This window comes from Pecten maximus, chromosome 9, assembly GCF_902652985.1.
Source record: "Pecten maximus chromosome 9, xPecMax1.1, whole genome shotgun sequence".
Lineage (NCBI taxonomy): Eukaryota > Metazoa > Mollusca > Bivalvia > Pectinida > Pectinidae > Pecten > Pecten maximus.
Window position 1 is genome coordinate 12,102,713 of NC_047023.1, and position 26,979 is coordinate 12,129,691.

Genomic DNA, 26,979 nt, shown 5'->3' on the forward strand with positions numbered 1-26,979 from the left:
GTCCAATCACCTCGACCCTAGTATAATCGTACGTGGTCTGTGAGTTGTTTTAGATATTGACCAATCACCTCGACCCTAGTATAATCGTATTTGGTCTGTAAGTTGTTTTAGATATTGACCAATCCTCTCGACCCTAGTATAATCGTCGTGGTCTGCGAGTTGTTTTAGATATTGACCAATCACCTCGACCCTAGTATAATCGTAGTTCTTTTAGCTCGTGAGTAATCATCTCGCTTAGTATTGTCGAATATTCTTTGTAAGATGGTTTATAATTAGCCAATATATATTAATTGTTTTAGCTACTGACCAATCATCTCGACCCTAGTATAATCGTCGTGGTCTGTGAGTTGTTTTAGATATTGACCAATCACCTCGACCCTAGTATAATCGTATTTGGTCTGTAAGTTGTTTTAGCTACTGACCAATCACCTCGACCCTAGTATAATCGTACGTGGTCTGTGAGTTGTTTTAGATATTGACCAATCACCTCGACCCTAGTATAATCGTATTTGGTCTGTAAGTTGTTTTAGATATTGACCAATCCTCTCGACCCTAGTATAATCGTCGTGGTCTGCGAGTTGTTTTAGATATTGACCAATCACCTCGACCCTAGTATAATCGTAGTTCTTTTAGCTCGTGAGCAATCATCTCGCTTAGTATTGTCGAATATTCTTTGTAAGTTGGTTTATAATTAGGCAATATATATTAATTGTTTTAGATATTGACCAATCATCTCGACCCTAGTATAATCGTCGTGGTCTGCGAGTTGTTTTAGATATTGACCAATCACCTCGACCCTAGTATAATCGTAGTTCTTTTAGCTCGTGAGCAATCATCTCGCTTAGTATTGTCGAATATTTTTTGTAAGTTGGTTTATAATTAGGCAATATATATTAATTGTTTTAGATATTGACCAATCATCTCGACCCTAGTATAATCGTACGTGGTCTGTGAGTTGTTTTAGATATTGACCAATCACCTCGACCCTAGTATAATCGTACGTGGTATGTGAGTTGTTTTAGATATTCACGTGCACCTCGACCCTAGTATAATCGTACATGGTCTCGATCTGTAAGTGTTTTTAGCTCGTGAGCAATCATCTCGTTTAGTATTGTCGAATGTGCTTTGTAAGTTGGTTAATTAGGCAATATATATTCTGAATTGTTTTAGCTGTGACCAATCACCTCGACCCTTGAGTAAAGGCGTATACGTTCTTGAGTTGGTTAGCTATTGTAGTAATAGTAATGATGTACTTGAAATATAAGGATATATTAACTGATATCCATAAAATTTAAATTAATTGAACAACTTCCGGTAAATGCATTAACAAATAACTATAATCGCTTTAATTAGATTTCAAAATCCGTTCACCTTTTACCACTGAAAGTCGTTGACAGAATACTCCAGACGTGCTACTTTGTAGATCCCCTGAAGTGTTTTGAAAGCTTTTAAGACTCGATGTTATTCATCTTAATATTTCTGTCATGTAGGCGTTGCCCTTTGACCCCACGTTAATTGTACTTGGTATGCAGCATAATGTTCAGACTCGTAGGTAGCAGAAATTGTTTACATCGTTTAAACATATTTAGCACCAGTGACCTTGATAATGTTCCAGGTATTTTTTTTCCAGTATTTAACCCCAGGGTTTAATGTTTCTAAGAAAAAGCTGAGCACGAGTTGATCATCACATCATATATGCACACCAATTCATTCCATGCCTAGGGCAAATAAACACAAACTGATGCTTGAATTAGTTGTCGATGATTAATCATTCTCTGCTACTGAAGTATGTAGAGTATGACGAGTCCTGAGGGACGAAACAGCTGTATGATTCCCCTAGCGTCATTGACGATTCCTGAGGGACGAAGCAGCTGTATGGTGTCCCTAGCATCACTGACGAGTCCTGAATGACGGAGCAGTTGTATTATTCCCCTAACGTCACTGACGAGTCCTGAATGACAAAATAGCTGTATGATATCCCTAACATCACTGACGAACCTTAAGTAAAACAGCTGAATGATGTCCCTAACATCATCACTGACAAGTCCTGAAGGATGAAACATTTATTGATGTCCTTAGCATCACTGACGAGTCATGAATGATAAAACAGCTGTATGATGTCCCTAACATCACTGACGAATCTTTATGGAAAACAGCTGTATGTTGTTAATAGCACCACTGACAAGTCCTGAATGACGAAATAGCTGAATGATGTCCCTAACATCACTTTTAATTACGAGTCCTAAATCACGAAACAGCTGTATTATGTCCCCAAAAATAATTGACAAGTCTTTGAATGAGGAAACGGCTGTATGGTCTCCCTTACCACAAGGGCTCGGTTTTGGGATTTTGACATATCACTCAAGCATACATTAAATGAAGTCATGGTCAGATGATTTTAACCAGACTTTGGTTCATTTTTAATGAAAAATAATGGCACAGAATTTCATGTTTGAGTATTAACAGAAACAAGAGGCCCATGGGGCCTGTATCGCTCACCTGGTTGGATTTGACCAAATGTCAAAATAATGTTCATGTTCAATTTGTTAATACATATACAAAAATGTACTCTCTGAAAGACCATATGGATTATTTTTACACCATAATGGTGTTTAAAGAAACTAAGTCCCTTAGGGTGGGGAAAACCCTTTGGCCTATTTTTACATAAGAATTGTGTTTATCCCTTAATGCCCAGCGATACTATACATAGTTATGGGATTGAGGGTCACAGTAACCATTTATGCAAAATCTGTTCCCCCATCACCACGGATGTTTCTGACCAAATTGAGTTCAAATCCATTTAAAACTCAAATCTCTATGTCCCCTATTTGGCTCCTCCCTTCAGGACCCTTGGGGGTCAGAGTCAATATTTATATAAACTTTCTTTTCCCCTTCCCCTAAGGATATTCCAGACCAAATTTGGTTCAAATCCATTCATAACTTTATGAAAAATAGCGATTTAAAGGATAAACCCCTATTTCCCTATTTGGCCCCGCCCCTCAGGCCCCTCAGGGTACAGAGTAAAAATTTATCCAAACTCGGTTCCCCTTCTCTCAAGGATGTTTTTGACCAAATTTGGTTAAAATCCATTTAAAACTTTATGGCAAATAGCAATTCAAAGACTAATCTCTATTTTCCCTATTTGGCCCCGCCCCTCAGGCCCCTCAATATTTATACAAACTCTTTCCCCCCTTCCTCTCTGGATGTTCCTGACCAAATTTAGTTAAAATCCATTCGTAACTTAATAATTAATAGCGATTTAAAGGATTAACCCCTATTTTCTCTATCGGACCCCACTCCTCAGTCCCCTGGGGATTCAGAGTAAAAATGTATACCAACTCAGTTCCCTTTCTGCCAAGGATGTTCCTGACCAAATTTGGTTCAAATTCATTCATAACTGTATGACTAGTAGCGATTTAAAGGAGTAACCCTATTCCCCTATTTGGCCCCGCCCCTCAGGCCCCTGGGGGTTCAGAGTACAAATTCATATAAACTCTGTTCCCCCTCCCCTTAAGGATGTTCCTGACCAAATTTAGTTAAAATCCATTCGTAACTTAATAATTAATAGCGATTTAAAGGATTAACCCCTATTTTCTCTATCGGACCCCACTCCTCAGTCCCCTGGGGATTCAGAGTAAAAATGTATACCAACTCAGTTCCCCTTCTCCAATGAATATTCCTGACCATATTTGGTTAAAATCCATTTAAAACTTTATGACTAGTAGCAATTCAAAGACTAATCTCTATTTCCCCTACTTGGCCCCGCCCTTAGGCCCCTAGGGGTACAGAGTACAAATTCATATAAACTCTGTTCCCCCTCCCCTCAAGGATGTTCCTGACCAAATTTGGTGAAAAGCTATTCAATACTTTAGGACTAGTAGCGATTTAAAGGAGTAACCCTATTCCCCCTATTTGGCCCCGCCCCTCAGGCCCCTGGGGGTTGAGAATAAAGATTTAAACAAACTCTGTTCCTCTTCCCCCAAGGATGTTCCTGACCAAATTTGGTTCAAATTCATTAATAACTGTATGACTAGTAGCGATTTAAAGGATTAACCCTATTTCCCCTATTTGGCCCCGCCCCTCAGGCCCCTGGGGGTTCAGGGTAAAAATTTATACAAACTCTGTTCACCTTCTGCCAAGGATGTTACTGACCAAATTTGGTTCAAATTCATTCATAACTTTATGACTAGTAGCGATTTAAAGGAGTAACCCTATTTCCCCTATTTGGCCCCACCCCTCAGGCCCCTGGGGGTTCAGAGTAAAAATTTATACAAACTCTGTTCACCTTCTGCCAAGGATATTCCTGACCAAATTTGGTTCAAATTCATTCATAACTTTATGACAAGTAGCGATTTAAAGGAGTAACCCTATTTCCCCTATTTGGCCCCGTCCCTCAGGCCCCTGGGGGTTCAGAGTAAAAATTTATACAAACTCTGTTCCCTTTCTGCCAAGGATGTTACTGACCAAATTTGGTTCAAATTCATTTATAACTTTATGACTAGTAGTGATTTAAAGGAGTAACCCTATTTCCCCTATTTGGCCCCGCCCCTCAGGCCCCTGGGGGTTCAGAGTAAAAATTTATACAAACTCTGTTTCCTTTCTGCCAAGGATGTTCCTGACCAAATTTGGTTCAAATTCATTCATAACTTTATGACTAGTAGCGATTTAAATGAGTAACCCTATTTCCCCTAATAGGCCCCACCCCTCAGGTCCCTGGGGGTTCAGAGTAAAAATTTATACAAACTCTGTTCCCCTTCTGACAAGGATGTTCCTGACCAAATTTGGTTCAAATTCATTCATAACTTTATGACTAGTAGCGATTTAAAGGAGTAACCCTATTTCCCCTAATAGGCCCCACCCCTCAGGTCCCTGGGGGTTCAGAGTAAAAATTTATACAAACTCTGTTCCCCTTCTGACAAGGATGTTCCTGACCAAATTTGGTTCAAATTCATTCATAACTTTATGACTAGTAGCGATTTAAATGAGTAACCCTATTTCCCCTATTTGGCCCCGCCCCTCAGGTCCCTGGGGGTTCAGAGTAAAAATTTATACAAACTCTGTTCACCTTCTGCCAAGGATGTTACTGACCAAATTTGGTTCAAATTCATTCATAACTTTATGACTAGTAGCGATTTAAAGGAGTAACCCTATTTCCCCTATTTGGCCCCGCCCCTCAGGCCCCTGGGGGTTCAGAGTAAAAATTTATACAAACTCTGTTCACCTTCTGCCAAGGATGTTACTGACCAAATTTGGTTCAAATTCATTCATAACTTTATGACTAGTAGCGATTTAAAGGAGTAACCCTATTTCCCCTATTAGGCCCCGCCCCTCAGGTCCCTGGGGGTTCAGAGTAAAAATTTATACAAACTCTGTTCCCTTTCTGCCAAGGATGTTCCTGACCAAATTTGGTTCAAATTCATTCATAACTGTATGACTAGTAGCGATTTAAAGGAGTAACCCTATTCCCCTATTTGGCCCCGCCCCTCAGGCCCCTGGGGGTTCAGAGTACAAATTCATATAAACTCTGTTCCCCCTCCCCTTAAGGATGTTCCTGACCAAATTTGGTTCAAATTCATTCATAACTTTATGACTAGTAGCGATTTAAAGGATTAACCCTATTTCCCCTATTTGGCCCCGCCCCTCAGGCCCCTGGGGGTTCAGAGTAAAAATGTATACAAACTCTGTTCCCCTTCCCCCAAGGATGTTCCTGACCAAATTTTGTGAAAATCCAGTCAATACTTTAGGACTAGTAGTAATTTAAAGAAAAAGTTGACGGACGCCGGACGCCGGACGCTGCACCATGGCATAAGCTCACCGGCCCTTCGAGCCAGGTGAGCTAAAAAAGCACACAGAAAGTTATGGTTGTTTTTGTACATTTTATTTTGTTTATATATATTTTATTCTCCATTTTGTGCATTTAAAGTTAACATTAAGTACTCCCAACATTCATAACACACAATGCCCCTTCCCATTAGAGTTGTTGTAGACCTCTGATCAGTGTTTAACACAGACTGAACCCATCTCAACAGACTACAGTTTTAAGTGTCGTATCAATTTTCAAAGGGTTAACCTCTAGGAAAAGAATTTCTCTAAAGCCAAATAGCACTGGTCATAAACCTGTACCTGGCGTTTCATTCTGTCAAGATTTACATCAAATACTATCATAAGAATATGTTCTATCTACTTCATCCCAAACTTCTTAACATTTATAATTTACTATACACCTTTCTTATGTTTATCTACATGTATGTTAGATACCGTAAAGTGTGTAATATTCGTGGGAAATCATTTTCACTATTTTCAAGGTAATAGAAAAGAGCTTGAAAATAGATACCCAGCAAATATTTGAATATACAAACAAATGTAAAGTGTTTACTGGAGAAATAAGCAAAATTTTATATCACAAAATAGATACGACTATGACAACCGTGAAATATTTGCCCCATGAAATTTAACAACTATACAGTAGTTTATTGACCTCAAATAAATCATCAAAAGAAAAAGAAAATGTACAGTAAAACATTTTTTTTAAAGAATTTTCTGTAACACTTTTAAGTTTTTAACAGCCATTTCCTAATCAAACTGGTACCTCTTAATCAATGTTGCATATTCTCTAGAGCTTATAATCATTTTTAAAGAAATTTAGTATTTTTTGATAAAAACAAACAATGTGCCTTTAAAATTAAGACCAAATTTCCAAGAATTAAACATACAATCCAATGAAGGTGTATGAACCAGAAAGCATATGTCAAGAGTAATTTGGATTTCACAGAGTGTTAATCCTAAAGTGTATCCACACGTTAAAATTGTTGGACTTCTACAATTCGGACAGTGGAGCTAAATGCAAATTCGAACCAACCTAGGTTACAAAAAGATGAAAGATCAACTGATAAAAAAGGCAAACACTTGATGTTCTACCTAAATGCTAAGGTGACATTTACATAGTAGTATCTTATAGAATTATTACCCCCTCCCAATTAACATTGTCTAATTTTATCTAATTAATTGTACCGCAAATGTACATATTTTAGCGGTGATCTTATTTTAGTGATTTTTCTTGCTGGAAGATTTCCATTAAATTATGATTGCGCTACTTGTAGTTTATCTACCTTAAGCTTATCAGGCTTATGTCTTGTACCACACAGCCATTTTAATCTCAGTCTCAAACATAGCTTATCACAAATTTTCTTCAGGTTCCATTCAACATAGATCGACTGAAATTCCTCAAATTGAAAGTTTGAAAAAAAATTTAAAAAAAAAATCATTTTTAAGCAATATCGTACTTAATTTACTCCATGTTAGCATCTTATGTAAATATAACAACCACAGGTTTGTTGTTGAGATATGTAAAACAATGGCTGTGGTCTATCTTTGTTTGGTGATTAACGTTCCAGTGGGCATCTGTAGGTAAATTGTAGGGAAAACATATATTGGACGGTCATGGGACAAAAAAGTGTATTCATTTCCATAAAGCAGACATTCTTTTAACTGTCCATGACTATATATATTGAGAAAGAGTTTGTGGTTTACTAGTGATGTATTGGTAACACGTCATCAGTATACAGGTGCTTGTACACCTCCTGACAAACGTGCTCTCTGTGTGTATATATCTAACAACACTCCCATACAGAGATAGGCCTCCTTGTATCTACTACTAAAACTAGTCACCTAGGTACTTTTCATAATTTTTTCATTAGTCCCCTAGTTCCTTATTAAATTAAGGTATATATCTCTACAGATATAATAAAATTGGATCATTAAGTCCATCCAAATTTAGGACAATAGAAAGTTCTCATCTGACAGAAGACTAGAGTTTTGAATGCTTGTGGAGTTATATCCCCTGATAAAAGATTGTAATTAATAGTTGTACAAAAGTAACAGCATTACTCTGAAGGTTTTTATAGTCAAAGAAAGACAAATTTTACTCTAATCAAGAGTTATGTCCACTTAAAAAAAACAAGTTCTCCTCTGAGTTTTCCTGTAGAGTTATGTCCCCTGACAGATGACTGAAGTTATCCCTAAGAGTTATGACCCCTGACAGAGAACTGAAGTTATCCCTAAGAGTTATGTCCCCTGACAGAGGAGTGAAGTTATCCCTAAGAGTTATGACCCCTGACAGAGGAGTGAAGTTCTACTCTACTCAAAGTTTCCCTGTAGGTTTATGTCCCCTGATAACAAACTGAAGTTATCCCTAACAGTGACGTCCCCTTACAGAGGACAGCAGTTAATCTCCTCAGGGATTCCTTGAAGAGTTATTTCCCCTTACAGAGGACAGTAGTTCTACTCTCCTCAGGGTTTCCCAGTAGAGTTAGGTCCACTGACAGCAAACTGAAACTATCCCTAATAAGGGTTATGTTCACTTACAGCGGACAGTAGTTTTACTCTCCTCAGGGTTTCAATGTAGAGTTTTGTCCAAGAAAACCCTGAAGAACTATACAACAGCCACTGAGAGAAAACTATTCTTAAACCCCAAAACCTATTATAATAGTGGAATATATTACATCAAATGGCAGCATACCTCTTGCTGTATAAAGAACATCTACACAATTCCTATAGGGCACATTATGTGATAGTTGATTTCATTTTCCAGATGTACACAATCTCATCTGTTATACAGATCTACAATTACATTGACATAAACAGCACACAGGTATAACAGTAAAAAAATAAATAACTTATAGTATCGTACATATCACCAATTCAACACTGTGACAATACCATTATACATATACTACTAGGTAACAATGACATTCCAGACTCAGCAACACATCTGTGTATGCATGTATCTAGTATTATAAAGAAATTAATTAGCTGATGCTTTTGAAACTTTGAAGATGCACCTTAAATGGAGGGTCCAGAGATACAGAAATAAATGCAGATAATAAACCATTTTTTATGATTATGACTATTGTATTTCCATAGATTTATATATCCATACATGCATATCTAAGTCTGTGGTATTTCATTTCCCAATTTAAGTATATCTTAAACCACTGGTTTGGATGTGATCTTTTTTTTCTAGATTCATTATAAATTTGCATGTTATATATTTTTTTTTTTTTTTTTTTTTCAAAATACAGTATGGGAATCATCTTTAATACTGTAATAATAATTTAGCTAGAACAACTAAGTTAAGGAATTATGTTTCATTCCGTAGAAATTGAATTTGTAAAATAACACCTTTTTAGTATAAAGTCTATAAGTTCAGAATTTAAGATAAAATAAACATATTAATATTTCTTTTTTGGTAAGCTTTTACTTCAAATAAACATATTACTTAATTTAATTCTTTATCATAAAACTGTATATGTGCCTCTCCTGCATTATAAAAATACATAACATAAAAATATCTAGAATTGAAATGTGGAAATATATGGGTATGGAGATTTCCCCAACATCACTGACCTACATAGTGTGAGCTGATAGGGAACACAACAATCGCAGAATGATTTTTTTATACAGCAGTGTAATTTTGAGCATTACACATATTAAAAACTAAGTACGAAAACACAAGCAAGTAAGCAAATCCTAAAGGTGTAATGTAAAGGAAGAACAGATCAGGAAGTGTGAACTGTTCTGATTGACTTAACACACGGAGGAGACTGATCATCTTTAAATGAAAAACACAGGCATTAATTCCATGCATGGTTACTTCACCAGCTTAAATATGCAGTATGTTTATACAGACTGAATGGAAAAGCAACACGAAAACAGTCCATCAAAGTTGATTGTTTTGTTAAACGAAGTACCGAGATATCAATCATGGCCCCTCCTAAAGAACACCGTCACAGGTAAACATGGTAAAAATAGGTCAACGAAAAAGAAAACCCCAAAAACAAAGGTGCAAAGAAATGACAATTAACTTAAGATTAATTTTCCTATCTATACAAAGTTATTACACATAATTAACTACAGTGATTCAAAACATATCTCCTTACTTTCCAAGTACATACATGCACTCCTGAAATGTCTTCTAATTGAAGCACAGATCAAACACTCGGTCACCTTTCTTCCTCGTATTAATACTGGTTCTCATAACACACCTGTAAATGTCACTCTTAGCCCTCCCCCAAAATCAACAACAAACAACACACCAATAACATCTCTTCAGAGTACAAATACCAATGAATACATGTATTGTTTCTCAATTGTTTTAAAATAAATCAAGTTTATTATAATTAATGCAATCACCGTTATTACTAACAATATATGCAGAATGCTGCATTTCCAAACTGCTTCTGTGATACTGAATATGATTATGCAAATGATCGGAGATATGATTTCGTAACAGGAAAACATTATGTAGGCCAGAAAAATGGAGAAAGTTTGGATAATAGAAGGCTTGGATAAGCAGCATTCTTACTATTTACTGTTAACATATTGTTTCATAACATACATTGTATCACATTTAATCTTAAAAGGGAAATTTTACTTATTATGAATAAATATTAACACTTTTAACTGAACCAACCAAATGAAAATCAAGGTCATATTTACGGAGGGAATGACAGCAGCTTTACAAAACCTTCAGATCCGGCAGAACAGCCTTATAAGTCGTATCAAGGTGTTATAACCAAAGAAAGATGAGTATGTATGAGTAATTCCAGCATTAGTCAATCAAGCTGGAACCGAACACTAAATAAATTATAATATTAATAATATTCAAATAACACAGATAATACTGGAATAGCCATATTTTTAAAAAACACCTACATTAACAAATAAGGTTAACAGTTAAAAAAAAATAAAAAATTCATGGACGGATATCAAATTTTATATATCTGGACGGAATGTAATGTGGTATTTCAGATAGCTGTTGAACAACTGTTAGCACAAATAAATAAACATATATATTAAGTATTCAGCAGATTTTATATCCTATCACAGTACTTACTAGATATCTATATGTATGTGGTAACGGTCGACCTTTGTGGTAACTGTCAACCTTTGTGGTAACTGTTGACCTTTCTGGTAACCCTCGACCTTTGAGGTAATTACCGACCTTTGTAGTAACCGACCTTTGTAGTAACCAAACTTTGTGGTAACCAACCTTTGTGGTAACCGTTGACCTTTGTATTAACTGTCGACCTTTGTGGTAACCGTCGACCTTTGTGGTAACCGACCCTGGTGGTAACCGACCTTTGTGGTAACCGACCTTTGTGGTAACCGACCTTTGTGGTAACCAACCTTTGTGGTAACTGACCTTTATTATGATATCAAACTTCAAGCATAGCATTGGTATTAGGACCGATCAAGATAGCAGAGAATGCCAAATTTCCTACACATGTATAATGTTGCTTCTACATATAAGCTATGAACTTCAATAAAAACTACTGACTAGCTTTGGGATGTGGATATCGTTCACCACCAATTTACAGGTGCATTAACTAATTACTACCGGGCATTTCAACTTAAATCAATGATCATCGCAGTTACACCACAGTGTAAATATATATATTGTACTACCTACAAATTACATCACACAGATACAAGTAAAAAGTTCTAGTCATATGATCTAATGGCAGTTGATAACATTATACAAGTTTAAATTGTTTAATGATCAGTTGATACACTTGTAGTTGATCATGGATACTCAGAGGACACAATGAAACAGTTTTTTTTGATAATCAGAAAAATGTTATCGCTCCGGTTGTAAAAAAAAATGTCATCAGTGTTCCACTCTCAAGACTACACAATGCTTAATATTACCTACAAAATGTATATGTAAATCGAAAGTACAATGTAATTATTGAAATATGTAGTCCTCTGTTGTTGTGAATATGTAGGAAGTCTCAGACTAAATGAATCTTTGCCCTATAGTTACCCATACCTAGCACTCACTGGTGTCAAAGGCAAGCCCGCCAATCATATCACACATGTACATCTCATTGGCAATCTGTATAATCTATCACAAAATGCTTAAAGGTACTTCAGAATCATACACATATAACGTACAGGTACCCCAGACTCTTACATGTAACTCTTACAGGTACCCCAGACTCTTACATGTACCTCTTACAGGTACCCCAGACTCTTACATGTACCTCTTACAGGTACCCCAGACTCTTACATGAACACCAGACTCTTACAGTTACCTCTTACAGGTACCCCAGACTCTTACATGTAACTCTTACAGGTACCCCAGACTCTTACATGTACCTCTTACAGATACCCCAGACTCTTACATGTACACCTTACAGATACCCCAGACTCTTACATGTACACCTTACAGATACCCCAGACTCTTACATGTACCTCTTACAGGTACCCCAGACTCTTATATGTACCTCTTACAGGTACCCCAGACTCTTATATGTACCTCTTACAGGTACCCCAGACTCTTACATGTACCTCTTACAGGTATCCCAGACTCTTACATGTACACCTTACAGGTACCCCAGACTCTTATATGTACCTCTTACAGGTACCCCAGACTCTTACATGTACCTCTTACAGGTACCCCAGACTCTTACATGTACCTCTTACAGGTACCCCAGACTCTTACATGTACACCTTACAGGTACCCCAGACTCTTACATGTACACCTTACAGGTACCTCAGACTCGTAGAGGTATATTTTACAGGTACATCAGATTCGTACAAGTACACCTTACAGGTACCCCAGACTCTTACAGGTACCTCAGACTCGTACAAGTACACTTTACAGGTACCTCAGATTCTTACAGGTACCTCAGACTCGTACAAGTACACCTTACAGGTACCTCAGATTCTTACAGGTACCTCAGACTCGTACAAGTACACCTTACAGGTACCTCAGATTCTTATAGGTACCTCAGACTCGTACAAGTACACCTTACAGGTACTGTATCTTTGAATCTTACATGTAAACTTTACATGCTACAGTAACTCTTACTTGACAGAAATCACAGGTAAAATAGCCAGTCAGGTGACACTCAGATTGAGTCCTCAGTGAGCCTTTCTGTTGAAACATGTATGACTTACATACAATCGAAGGTGTCTGTGTCTTGCCACAAACTACTTCTAATATATGAGTGGTCCAACGATGTGTATTTTGTTGAAGTTTGGGTATGGTTCAATCTGAGTGTGAAGATTATTTGTGAGTCTGTAAATCAGAAACAGTACAAATCAGACGTTGTCTAGATCTGTACACAGTGTGCACAATAACTACAAATCTGGGTGTCTTCATCAGACCTGCTCCAGGTATCACACAGACTCATACTCTCTCTGCCAGGCATTGTATTTCTCCTTTAGTTTGGAGGCAGAGGGTTTAGTCCGATCAACTGCCTTTAAAACATCAGAGGTTGTTATCGTGTCCAAACGGAAATGGAGCTGGTCACCTGTAATAATAAGATATATGGTACAATTTTCCTCAATTCTTGTTGGCTAAAACATGGTCTGTGGGGTCAGTATTTTGAGATACTATCCTCAGATTAAACAGATATTTCTAATTTTAGTCAATATTGCTTTATGCTGTCATACTCATTATGATGTCACAATATCCCAGTTCAGTCCTTTTGCAAACATGTTTCATGTCTAATATCAATGCCAATTTTAAATGATGAAGCTATTTTTTTTAGCTTGTGCAGGCAATCTGACAGAACGCGTAACACACAGGAAATTATGGTAATCTAGAGATTTATAGAGAAAGTAATTACCCGGTATTATCAATAATAATTTAATTTAATAATAAAGTTCATAATAACACCTTGTAAATGAGATATGGAAAACAACAAGACTATTCAATCAGACGAGGGTAGTCTATATTAAGAGCATAGTAATTACCATCTTTGTCGTTTTTCTCCAGAGCATCAAATATTTTTCGAACTGGTCTCATGGCTGCCTCTTTACACACCAACCTTAAGTCAGAGCCGGAGTAGCTTTCTGTTTTCTGTAATAATAGGAATTCACTGATTGACAGATACACAATCAAAATAACAATCTTCAAATTAAAGATTTTATCTCTCAAATGACCCTTGTTATCAAATTTTTTTCTAGAAATATCTTATATTCAATATGTTTTCCATCTGCATAAAAGATTTTGTAAAATTGACCCTGTAGAATGTTTTGAATTTTTAGAATATGACATAAAATTCAGACTTTTTGTATGTTATAGTTGTACAATTTCATGAAATTTAGACATTTTGTATGTTGTAGTTGCACAATATCATAAAATTTGAACAAATAAGATAGAAAACCAGGTGCCAGATACATAATGGTTGAGATCAAATGTAAAATGTGAAGAAATAGCAGAGAAAATTACAAATAGACCAACATCGGTAAACCAAGGCCCATAACTCTTTGAATAGTCAACACAAGACTAAATTCGGTGTTGAACAAAACTGTCTAAAGATATATTGATATACATATAAGACTAGCGTGCAAAGCATTGGAAATTATCAATTTGGTAAATATTGGTAAAACTGTAAGGAAGTTAACCTCATGATAATCTTTTGTGTCAAAGTAAATTTTAATGAAGACCAATCCAGTTCAAAAGGACCAAAACCGTCATCCCCCATTTCATGTCAGAATAAACAGGTTCCACTCAAGTATGGTATCACATCTATTTTTAATATGTTAAACATTGCTTAAAAAAACTCTATCTCCAGCAAGCTAGGTGACCTGGCAGAGACAGGAGACCAGTGACAAGGAGATTAAATGGACCGATGACCAAGGTATATTGTTAAATATCTAATCACCAACAAGCACTCCAAGCTAAGTTACATACATTTGCCAACAAGTCGTAGTCGAGGTGTGACAGGAGTTCCAGCCCGCCTTCCTTAGGACACACTATATGTGGTAGATAATACCTAAACATGGCTCTCCGCGCCTCATATGTCGGCAGATCAACAATTATTCTCTTCTCCAGTCGCCGCAGCATGGCCTGGTCCAACTCCCTGTACACACAAACCATTATCATTTTATAGGTATATACCAATGATAATAAATTACATAATATAGCATTTTTGTCTAAAATGAATATTCAACTTCAGGTCAATTTCTAAAATCAACTCTGAATTCCTGAATAACTATAGAAAGGTTCAATATGATCTTTGCCTGAGGATATCCTATTGGGCTGATTAGTGAGGGAGAGATTAGATACAGCAATGACTTGAAGAACATATTGATAGGAAATGACACACAAAACATACCTGGACTGATATTGTGGTAAAAGTGCCTACAGGAATTATTTCTAAAATTGACTCGTTTATGAAATTTACATGTGGTGGAAAAAAATCTAAGACTTATGAAATAATTAAAATTAACCGGTTTGTTACTAACGAAGCCAAAGTGGACTTTTGTATATGGGACCTGTTGTCTTGCTACATGTATAACTAAAAAAATTGACTGCTTCTATCAAAATGGCAAATATCGAAATCGCACATATTAAATTACTAAATATACAGTTGAATGACTGATTCCGTACCAAGGTAAGTTGGAGGCAGCCAGTAAGAATACGAGATCGTCTGTCTTAGCTAGACCGTCCATCTGCACCAATAGTTCAGTTTTCATACGTCTGCTTCCTTCATGTTCTCTGGAGAAAAAATTGTCACATTTACTCTGGAGGTACATCACTAGTAACTTATTCAAACTGACATGATGAGAAAATAACCAAACTCACTGTAAATTCACTTGCAATAAAATTTGATGAAATAAAATTGTGGCCGTTCATTACTGAAAACATACAGAATTACCTCCCTTCTCAAATGAAACAAATGAGGTATTAGACTTACCCTCCTCCACCGCTTGAACCTCTTTGGCTCATAATAGCTTCTAATTCATCCAGGAATATTGTGGAGGGCGCATAGTATCTAGCCATTTCAAATAGCACCTGTATAGTAAAGGAAAATATGTTTAATTGAAAAAGTTGAAAGGTCAATAATATAGTCAATGTATAGATATTTAATATGTAGGTCTTTGCTTCCAATTACTTTCATCTACTGAAAGTCACTTTACAAAATTACTAACTTGCAGGTACAGAGTGCAATGTATTACGCTGAGTCACCTCTCCACAAACTGACTGTAGTATCTTACCCTGACTAGCTTCTCTGAGTCACCTCTCTACACACTGTAATATCTTACCCTGACTAGCTTCTCTGAGTCACCTCTCCACACACTGTAGTGTCTTACCCTGACAAGCTTCTCTGAGTCACCTCTCCACACACTGTAATATCTTACCCTGACTAGCTTCTCTGAGTCACCTCTCCACACACTGTAGTATCTTACCCCGACTAGCTTCTCTGAGTCACCCCTCCACACACTGTAGTATCTTACCATGACTTGCTTATCTGAGTCACCTCTCCACACACTGTAATATCTTACCCTGACTAGCTTCTCTGAGTCACCTCTCCACACACTATAGTACCTTACCCTGACTAGCTTCTCTGAGTCACCTCTCCTCACACTGTTATATCTTATCCTGACTAGCTTCTCTGAGTCACCTCTCCTCACACTGTAGTATCTCACCCTGACTAACTTCTCTGAGTCACCTCTCTACACACTGTAGTATCTTACCCTGACTAGCTTCTCTGAGTCACCTCTCTACACACTGTAGTATCTTACCCTGACTAGCTTCTCTGAGTCACCTCTCCACACACTGTAGTATCTTACCCTGACTAGCTTCTCTGAGTCACCTCTCCTCACACGATAATATCTTATCCTGACTAGCTTCTCTGAGTCACCTCTCCACACACTGTAGTATCTTACCATGACTAGCTTCTCTGAGTCACCTCTCTACACTGTAGTATCTTACCCTGACTAGCTTCTCTGAGTCACCTCTCTACACTGTAGTATCTTACCCTGACTAGCTTCTCTGAGTCACCTCTCCTCACACTGTAGTATCTTACCCTGACTAGCTTCTCTGAGTCACCTCTCTACACTGTAGTATCTTACCCTGACTAACTTCTCTGAGTCACCTCTCTACACACTGTAGTATCTTACCCTGACTAGCTTCTTTGAGTCACCTCTCCTCACACTGTAGTATCTTACCCTGACTAACTTCTCTGAGTCACCTCTCCACACACTGTAGTATCTTACCCTGACTAGCTTCTCTGAGTCACCTCTCCACACACTGTAGTATCTTACCCTGACTAGCTTCTCTGAGTCACCTCTCCACACACTGTAATATCTTACCCTGACTAACTTCTCTGAGTCACCTCTCCACACACTGTAATATCTTACCCTGACTAGCTTCTCTGAGTCACCTCTCCACACACTGTAATATCTTACCCTGACTAGCTTCTGAGTCACCTCTCCACACACTGTAATATCTTATCCTGACTAACTTCTCTGAGTCACCTCTCCACACACTGTAGAATCTTACCCTGACTAACTTCTCTGAGTCACCTCTCCACACACTGTAATATCTTACCCTGACTAGCTTCTCTGAGTCACCTCTCCACACACTGTAGTATCTTACCATGACTAGCTTCTCTGAGTCACCTCTCCACACACTGTAGTATCTTACCCTGACTAGCTTCTCTGAGTCACCTCTCCACACACTGTAGTATCTTACCCTGACTAGCTTCTCTGAGTCACCTCTCCACACACTATATTATCTTACCCTGACTAACTTCTCTGAGTCACCTCTCTACACACTGTAATATCTTACCCTGACTAACTTCTCTGAGTCACCTCTCCACACAGTGTAATATCTTACCCTGACTAGCTTCTCTGAGTCACCTCTCCACACACTGTAGTATCTTACCCTGACTAGCTTCTCTGAGTCACCTCTCCACACACTGTAGTATCTTACCCTGACTAACTTCTCTGAGTCACCTCTCCACACACTGTAATATCTTACCCTGACTAGCTTCTCTGAGTCACCTCTCCACACACTGTAGTATCTTACCCTGACTAACTTCTCTGAGTCACCTCTCCACACACTGTAATATCTTACCCTGACTAACTTCTCTGAGTCACCTCTCCACACACTGACTATAGTATCTTACCCTGACTAGCTTCTCTGAGTCACCTCTCCACACACTATATTATCTTACCCTGACTAGCTTCTCTGAGTCACCTCTCCACACACTGTAATATCTTACCCTGACTAGCTTCTCTGAGTCTCCTCTCCACACACTGTAGTATCTTACCCTGACTAGCTTCTCTGAGTCACCTCTCCACACACTGTAGTATCTTACCCTGACTAGCTTCTCTGACTCACCTCTCCACACACTGTAGTATCTTACCCTGACTAGCTTCTCTGAGTCACCTCTCAACACTGTAGTATCTCACCCTGACTAACTTCTCTGAGTCACCTCTCCACACACTGTAGTATCTTACCCTGACTAACTTCTCTGAGTCACCCCTCCACACACTGTAATATCTTACCCTGACTAGCTTCTCTGAGTCACCTCTCCATACACTGTAGTATCTTACCCTGACTAGCTTCTCTGAGTCACCTCTCCTCACACGATAATATCTTACCCTGACTAGCTTCTCTGAGTCACCTCTCCACACACTGTAGTATCTTACCCTGACTAGCTTCTCTGAGTCACCTCTCTACACACTGTAGTATCTTACCCTGACTAGCTTCTCTGAGTCACCTCTCCACACACTGTAATATCTTACCCTGACTAGCTTCTCTGAGTCACCTCTCCACACACTGTAATATCTTACCCTGACTAGCTTCTCTGAGTCACCTCTCCACACACTGTAGTATCTTACCCTGACAACTTCTCTGATTCACCTCTCTACACACTGTAGTATCTTACCCTGACTAGCTTCTCTGAGTCACCTCTCTACACACTGTAGTATCTTATCCTGACTAGCTTCTCTGAGTCACCTCTCTACACACTCTAGTATCTTACCCTGACTAACTTCTCTGAGTCACCTCTCTACACACTGTAATATCTTACCCTGACTAGCTTCTCTGAGTCACCTCTCCACACACTGTAGTATCTTACCCTGACTAGCTTCTCTGAGTCACCTCTCCACACACTGTAGTATCTTACCCTGACTAACTTCTCTGAGTCACCTCTCTACACACTGTAGTATCTTACCCTGACTAGCTTCTCTGAGTCACCTCTCTACACACTGTAGTATCTTACCCTGACTAGCTTCTCTGAGTCACCTCTCCACACACTGTAGTATCTTACCCTGACTAACTTCTCTGAGTCACCTCTCTACACACTGTAGTATCTTACCCTGACTAGCTTCTCTGAGTCACCTCTCTACACACTGTAGTATCTTACCCTGACTAGCTTCTCTGAGTCACCTCTCCTCACACTGTAGTATCTTACCCTGACTAGCTTCTCTGAGTCACCTCTCTACACTGTAGTATCTTACCCTGACTAACTTCTCTGAGTCACCTCTCTACACACTGTAGTATCTTACCCTGACTAGCTTCTTTGAGTCACCTCTCCTCACACTGTAGTATCTTACCCTGACTAACTTCTCTGAGTCACCTCTCCACACACTGTAGTATCTTACCCTGACTAGCTTCTCTGAGTCACCTCTCCACACACTGTAGTATCTTACCCTGACTAGCTTCTCTGAGTCACCTCTCCACACACTGTAATATCTTACCCTGACTAACTTCTCCGAGTCACCTCTCCACACACTGTAATATCTTACCCTGACTAGCTTCTCTGAGTCACCTCTCCACACACTGTAATATCTTACCCTGACTAGCTTCTGAGTCACCTCTCCACACACTGTAATATCTTATCCTGACTAACTTCTCTGAGTCACCTCTCCACACACTGTAGAATCTTACCCTGACTAACTTCTCTGAGTCACCTCTCCACACACTGTAATATCTTACCCTGACTAGCTTCTCTGAGTCACCTCTCCACACACTGTAGTATCTTACCCTGACTAGCTTCTCTGAGTCACCTCTCCACACACTGTAGTATCTTACCCTGACTAGCTTCTCTGAGTCACCTCTCCACACACTGTAGTATCTTACCCTGACTAGCTTCTCTGAGTCACCTCTCCACACACTATATTATCTTACCCTGACTAACTTCTCTGAGTCACCTCTCTACACACTGTAATATCTTACCCTGACTAACTTCTCTGAGTCACCTCTCCACACAGTGTAATATCTTACCCTGACTAGCTTCTCTGAGTCACCTCTCCACACACTGTAGTATCTTACCCTGACTAGCTTCTCTGAGTCACCTCTCCACACACTGTAGTATCTTACCCTGACTAACTTCTCTGAGTCACCTCTCCACACACTGTAATATCTTACCCTGACTAGCTTCTCTGAGTCACCTCTCCACACACTGTAGTATCTTACCCTGACTAACTTCTCTGAGTCACCTCTCCACACACTGTAATATCTTACCCTGACTAACTTCTCTGAGTCACCTCTCCACACACTGACTATAGTATCTTACCCTGACTAGCTTCTCTGAGTCACCTCTCCACACACTATATTATCTTACCCTGACTAGCTTCTCTGAGTCACCTCTCCACACACTGTAATATCTTACCCTGACTAGCTTCTCTGAGTCTCCTCTCCACACACTGTAGTATCTTACCCTGACTAGCTTCTCTGAGTCACCTCTCCACACACTGTAGTATCTTACCCTGACTAGCTTCTCTGACTCACCTCTCCACACACTGTAGTATCTTACCCTGACTAGCTTCTCTGAGTCACCTCTCAACACTGTAGTATCTCACCCTGACTAACTTCTCTGAGTCACCTCTCCACACACTGTAGTATCTTACCCTGACTAACTTCTCTGAGTCACCCCTCCACACACTGTAATATCTTACCCTGACTAGCTTCTCTGAGTCACCTCTCCATACACTGTAGTATCTTACCCTGACTAGCTTCTCTGAGTCACCTCTCCTCACACGATAATATCTTACCCTGACTAGCTTCTCTGAGTCACCTCTCCACACACTGTAGTATCTTACCCTGACTAGCTTCTCTGAGTCACCTCTCTACACACTGTAGTATCTTACCCTGACTAGCTTCTCTGAGTCACCTCTCCACACACTGTAATATCTTACCCTGACTAGCTTCTCTGAGTCACCTCTCCACACACTGTAATATCTTACCCTGACTAGCTTCTCTGAGTCACCTCTCCACACACTGTAGTATCTTACCCTGACAACTTCTCTGATTCACCTCTCTACACACTGTAGTATCTTACCCTGACTAGCTTCTCTGAGTCACCTCTCTACACACTGTAGTATCTTATCCTGACTAGCTTCTCTGAGTCACCTCTCTACACACTCTAGTATCTTACCCTGACTAACTTCTCTGAGTCACCTCTCTACACACTGTAATATCTTACCCTGACTAGCTTCTCTGAGTCACCTCTCCACACACTGTAGTATCTTACCCTGACTAGCTTCTCTGAGTCACCTCTCCACACACTGTAGTATCTTACCCTGACTAACTTCTCTGAGTCACCTCTCTACACACTGTAGTATCTTACCCTGACTAGCTTCTCTGAGTCACCTCTCTACACACTGTAGTATCTTACCCTGACTAGCTTCTCTGAGTCACCTCTCCACACACTGTAGTATCTTACCCTGACTAACTTCTCTGAGTCACCTCTCTACACACTGTAGTATCTTACCCTGACTAGCTTCTCTGAGTCACCTCTCTACACACTGTAGTATCTTATCCTGACTAGCTTCTCTGAGTCACCTCTCTACACACTGTAGTATCTTACCCTGACTAGCTTCTCCGAGTCACCTCTCCACACACTATAATATCTTACCCTGACTAGCTTCTCTGAGTCACCTCTCTTCACACTGTAGTATCTTACCCTGACTAACTTCTCTGAGTCACCTCTCTACACACTGTAATATCTTACCCTGACTAGCTTCTCTGAGTCACCTCTCCACACACTATAGTATCTTACCCTGACTAGCTTCTCTGAGTCACCTCTCCACACACTGTAGTATCTTACCCTGACTAGCTTCTCTGAGTCACCTCTCCTCACACTGTAGTATCTTACCCTGACTAGCTTCTCTGAGTCACCTCTCAACACTGTAATATCTTACCCTGACTAACTTCTCTGAGTCACCTCTCTACACTGTAATATCTTATCCTGACTAGCTTCTCTGAGTCACCTCTCAACACTGTAGTATCTTACCCTGACTAACTTCTCTGAGTCACCTCTCCACACACTGTAGTATCTTACCCTGACTAGCTTCTCTGAGTCACCTCTCCTCACACTGTAGTATCTTACCCTGACTAGCTTCTCTGAGTCACCTCTCCACACACTGTAGTAATTACCCTGACTAACTTCTCTGAGTCACCTCTCCACACACTATAGTATCTTACCCTGACTAGCTTCTCTGAGTCACCTCTCCACACACTGTAGTATCTTACCCTGACTAGCTTCTCTGAGTCACCTCTCCACACACTATAGTATCTTACCCTGACTAACTTCTCTGAGTCACCTCTCCACACACTATAGTATCTTACCCTGACTTAAGCTTCTCTGAGTCACCTCTCCACATACTGTAGTATCTTACCCTGACTAACTTCTCTGAGTCACCTCTCCACACACTGTAATATCTTACCCTGACTAGCTTCTCTGAGTCACCTCTCCACACACTGTAGTATCTTACCCTGACTAACTTCTCTGAGTCACCTCTCCACACACTGTAGTATCTTACCCTGACTAGCTTCTCTGAGTCACCTCTCCACACACTATAGTATCTTACCCTGACTAGCTTCTCTGAGTCACCTCTCCACACACTGTAATATCTTACCATGACTAACTTCTCTGAGTCACCTCTCCACACACTGTAGTATCTTACCCTGACTAGCTTCTCTGAGTCACCTCTCCACACACTGTAGTATCTTACCCTGACTAGCTTCTCTGAGTCACCTCTCCACACACTGTAATATCTTACCCTGACTAGCTTCTCTGAGTCACTTCTCCACACACTGTAGTATCTTACCCTGACTAGCTTCTCTGAGTCACCTCTCCACACACTGTAATATCTTACCATGACTAACTTCTCTGAGTCACCTCTCCACACACTGTAGTATCTTACCCTGACTAGCTTCTCTGAGTCACCTCTCCACACACTGTAGTATCTTACCCTGACTAGCTTCTCTGAGTCACCTCTCCACACACTGTAGTATCTTACCCTGACAAGCTTCTCTGAGTCACCTCTCCACACACTGTAGTATCTTACCCTGACAAGCTTCTCTGAGTCACCTCTCCACACACTGTAATATCTTACCTTGACTAGCTTCTCTGAGTCACCTCTCTACACACTGTAATATCTTACCCTGACTAACTTCTCTGAGTCACCTCTCCACACACTGTAATATTTTACCCTGACTAGCTTCTCTGAGTCACCCCTCCATACACTGTAGTATCTTACCCTGACTAGCTTCTCTGAGTCACCTCTCCACACACTGTAATATCTTACCCTGACTAACTTCTCTGAGTCACCTCTCCACACACTGTAGTATCTTACCCTGACTAGCTTCTCTGAGTCACCTCTCTACACACTGTAATATCTTACCCTGACTAGCTTCTCTGAGTCAACTTTCCACACACTGTAGTATCTTACCCTGACTAGCTTCTCTGAGTCACCTCTCTACACACTGTAGTATCTTACCCTGACTAACTTCTCTGAGTCACCTCTCTACACACTGTAATATCTTACCCTGACTAGCTTCTCTGAGTCAACTTTCCACACACTGTAGTATCTTACCCTGACAAGCTTCTCTGAGTCACCTCTCCATACACTGTAATATCTTACCCTGACTAGCTTCTCTGAGTCACCTCTCCATACACTGTAGTATCTTACCCTGACTAGCTTCTCTGAGTCACCTCTCCTCACACGATAATATCTTACCCTGACTAGCTTCTCTGAGTCACCTCTCCACACACTGTAGTATCTTACCCTGACTAGCTTCTCTGAGTCACCTCTCTACACACTGTAGTATCTTACCCTGACTAGCTTCTCTGAGTCACCTCTCCACACACTGTAGTATCTTACCCTGATTAGCATCTCTGAGTCACCTCTCCACACACTGTAATATCTTACCCTGACTAGCTTCTCTGAGTCACCTCTCTACACACTGTAGTATCTTACCCTGACTAGCTTCTCTGAGTCACCTCTCCACACACTGTAGTATCTTACCCTGATTAGCATCTCTGAGTCACCTCTCCACACACTGTAATATCTTACCCTGACAAGCTTCTCTGAGTCACCTCTCCACACACTGTAGTATCTTACCCTGACTAGCTTCTCTGAGTCACCTCTCTACACACTGTAGTATCTTACCCTGACTAGCTTCTCTGAGTCACCTCTCCACACACTGTAGTATCTTACCCTGATTAGCATCTCTGAGTCACCTCTCCACACACTGTAATATCTTACCCTGACTAGCTTCTCTGAGTCACCTCTCTACACACTGTAGTATCTTACCCTGACTAGCTTCTCTGAGTCACCTCTCCTCACACTGTAGTATCTTACCCTGACTAACTTCTCTGAGTCACCTCTCCATACACTGTAGTATCTTACCCTGACTAGCTTCTCTGAGTCACCTCTCCACACACTGTAGTATCTTACCGTGACTAGCTTCTCTGAGTCACCTCTCCACATACTGTAGTATCTTACGCTGACTAACTTCTCTGAGTCACCTCTCCACACACTGTAATATCTTTCTCTGACTATCTTCTCTGAGTCACCTCTCCACACACTGTAATATCTTACCCTGACTAGCTTCTCTGAGTCACCTCTCCACACACTGTAATATCTTACCCTGACTAGCTTCTCTGAGTCACCTCTCCACACACTGTGGTATCTTACCCTGACTAGCTTCTCTGAGTCACCTCTCTACACACTGTAATATCTTACCCTGACTAGCTTCTCTGAGTCACCTCTCTACACACTGTAGTATCTTACCATGACTAGCTTCTCTGAGTCTCCCCTCCACACACTATAGTATCGTACCCTGACTAGCTTCTCTGAGTCACCTCTCCACACACTGTAGTATCTTACCCTGACTAGCTTCTCTGAGTCACCTCTCTACACACTGTAATATCTTACCCTGACTAGCTTCTCTGAGTCACCTCTCTACACACTGTAGTATCTTACCATGACTAGCTTCTCTGAGTCACCCCTCTACACACTGTAGTATCTTACCATGACTAACTTCTCTGAGTCACCTCTCTACACACTGTAGTATCTTACCCTGACAAGCTTCTCTGAGTCACCTCTCCACACACTGTAATATCTTACCCTGACTAGCTTCTCTGAGTCACCTCTCCACACACTGTAGTATCTTACCCTGACAAGCTTCTCTGAGTCACCTCTCCACACACTGTAGTATCTTACCCTGACTAGCTTCTCTGAGTCACCTCTCCACACACTGTGGTATCTTACCCTGACTAGCTTCTCTGAGTCACCTTTCCACACACTGTAATATCTTACCCTGACTAGCTTCTCTGAGTCACCTCTCCACACACTATAGTATCTTACCCTGACTAGCTTCTCTGAGTCACCTCTCCACACACTGTAGTATCTTACCCTGACTAACTTCTCTGAGTCACCTCTCCTCACACTGTAGTATCTTACCCTGACTAGCTTCTCTGAGTCACCTCTCCACACACTGTAGTATCTTACCCTGACAAGCTTCTCTGAGTCACCTCTCCACACACTGTAGTATCTTACCCTGACTAGCTTCTCTGAGTCACCTCTCTACACACTGTAGTATCTTACCCTGACTAGCTACTCTGAGCCACCTCTCCACACACTGTAGTATCTTACCCTAACTAGCTTCTCTGAGTCACCTCTCCACACACTGTAATATCTTACTATGACTAGCTTCTCTGAGTCACCCCTCCACACACTGTAGCATCTTACCCTGACTAGCTTCTCTGAGTCACCTCTCTACACACTGTAGTATCTTACCCTGACTTAAGCTTCTCTGAGTCACCTCTCCACACTGTAATATCTTACCCTGACTAGCTTCTCTGAGTCACCTCTCCACACACTGTGGTATCTTACCCTGACTAGCTTCTCTGAGTCACCTCTCCACACACTATAGTATCTTACCCTGACTAGCTTCTCTGAGTCACCTCTCTACACACTGTAGTATCTTACCATGACTAGCTTCTCTGAGTCTCCCCTCCACACACTGTAGTATCTTACCCTGACTAACTTCTCTGAGTCACCTCTCCACACACTATAGTATCTTACCCTGACTAGCTTCTCTGAGTCACCTCTCCTCACACTGTAATATCTTACCCTGACTAGCTTCTCTAAGTCTCCCCTCCATACACTGTAGTATCTTACCCTGACTAGCTTCTCTGAGTCACCTCTCCACACACTGTAGTATCTTACCCTGACTAGCTTCTCTGAGTCTCCCCTCCATACACTGTAGTATCTTACCCTGACTAGCTTCTCTGAGTCTCCCCTCCATACACTGTAGTATCTTACCCTGACTAGCTTCTCTGAGTCACCTCTCCTCACACTGTAATATCTGACCCTGACTGGCTTCTCTGAGTTACCTCTCCACACACTGTAATATTTTACCCTGACTAGCTTCTCTGTGTCATCCCCTCCACACACTGTAGTATCTTTCCCTGACAAGCTTCTCTGAGTCACCCCTCCATACACTGTAGTATCTTACCCTGACTAGCTTCTCTGAGTCACCTCTCCACACACTGTAATATCTTATCCTGACTAGCTTCTCTGAGTCACCTCTCCTCACACTGTAGTATCTTACCCTGACTAGCTTCTCTTAGTCACCTCTCCACACACTATAATATCTTACCCTGACTAGCTTCTCTGAGTCTCCCCTCCACACACTATAGTATCTTACCCTGACTAACCTCTCTGAGTCACCTCTCCACACACTATAATATCTTACCCTGACTAGCTTCTCTGAGTCACCCCTCCACACACTATAATATCTTACCCTGACTAGCTTCTCTGAGTCTCCCCTCCACACACTATAGTATCTTACCCTGACTAACTTCTCTGAGTCACCTCTCCACACACTGTAGTATCTTACCCTGACTAGCTTCTCTGAGTCACCTCTCCTCACAC

The 26,979-nt window shown here is 40.3% G+C and overlaps 1 protein-coding gene and 1 long non-coding RNA gene across 13 annotated transcripts in view; both read right to left on the reverse strand.

Annotated features, from left to right (window-relative positions):
* Nucleotides 1-5,861: 5,861 nt before the first annotated feature.
* LOC117334333 lies at nucleotides 5,862-12,085 on the reverse strand. The gene is made up of 2 exons (XR_004534125.1): nucleotides 11,188-12,085; nucleotides 5,862-11,155 (listed from the first exon to the last, which is right to left on the reverse strand). It is a non-coding gene; the product is annotated as an uncharacterized LOC117334333 (long non-coding RNA).
* Nucleotides 12,086-12,113: 28 nt separating this feature from the next.
* Nucleotides 12,114-26,979, reverse strand: part of LOC117334331 (katanin p60 ATPase-containing subunit A-like 2) — a 36,031-nt gene continuing 21,165 nt past the window's right edge. For all 12 annotated transcript variants that reach the window (XM_033893886.1, XM_033893882.1, XM_033893878.1 and 9 more), the window contains 6 exons: nucleotides 15,714-15,811; nucleotides 15,407-15,514; nucleotides 14,708-14,876; nucleotides 13,765-13,870; nucleotides 12,610-13,319; nucleotides 12,114-12,500 (listed from right to left, as the gene is read on the reverse strand). In XM_033893886.1, the coding sequence (XP_033749777.1) occupies nucleotides 13,186-13,319; nucleotides 13,765-13,870; nucleotides 14,708-14,876; nucleotides 15,407-15,514; nucleotides 15,714-15,811 (615 nt within the window). In that variant the 3' untranslated portion in view covers nucleotides 12,114-12,500; nucleotides 12,610-13,185. The remainder of the gene's footprint in view (nucleotides 12,501-12,609; nucleotides 13,320-13,764; nucleotides 13,871-14,707; nucleotides 14,877-15,406; nucleotides 15,515-15,713; nucleotides 15,812-26,979) is intronic.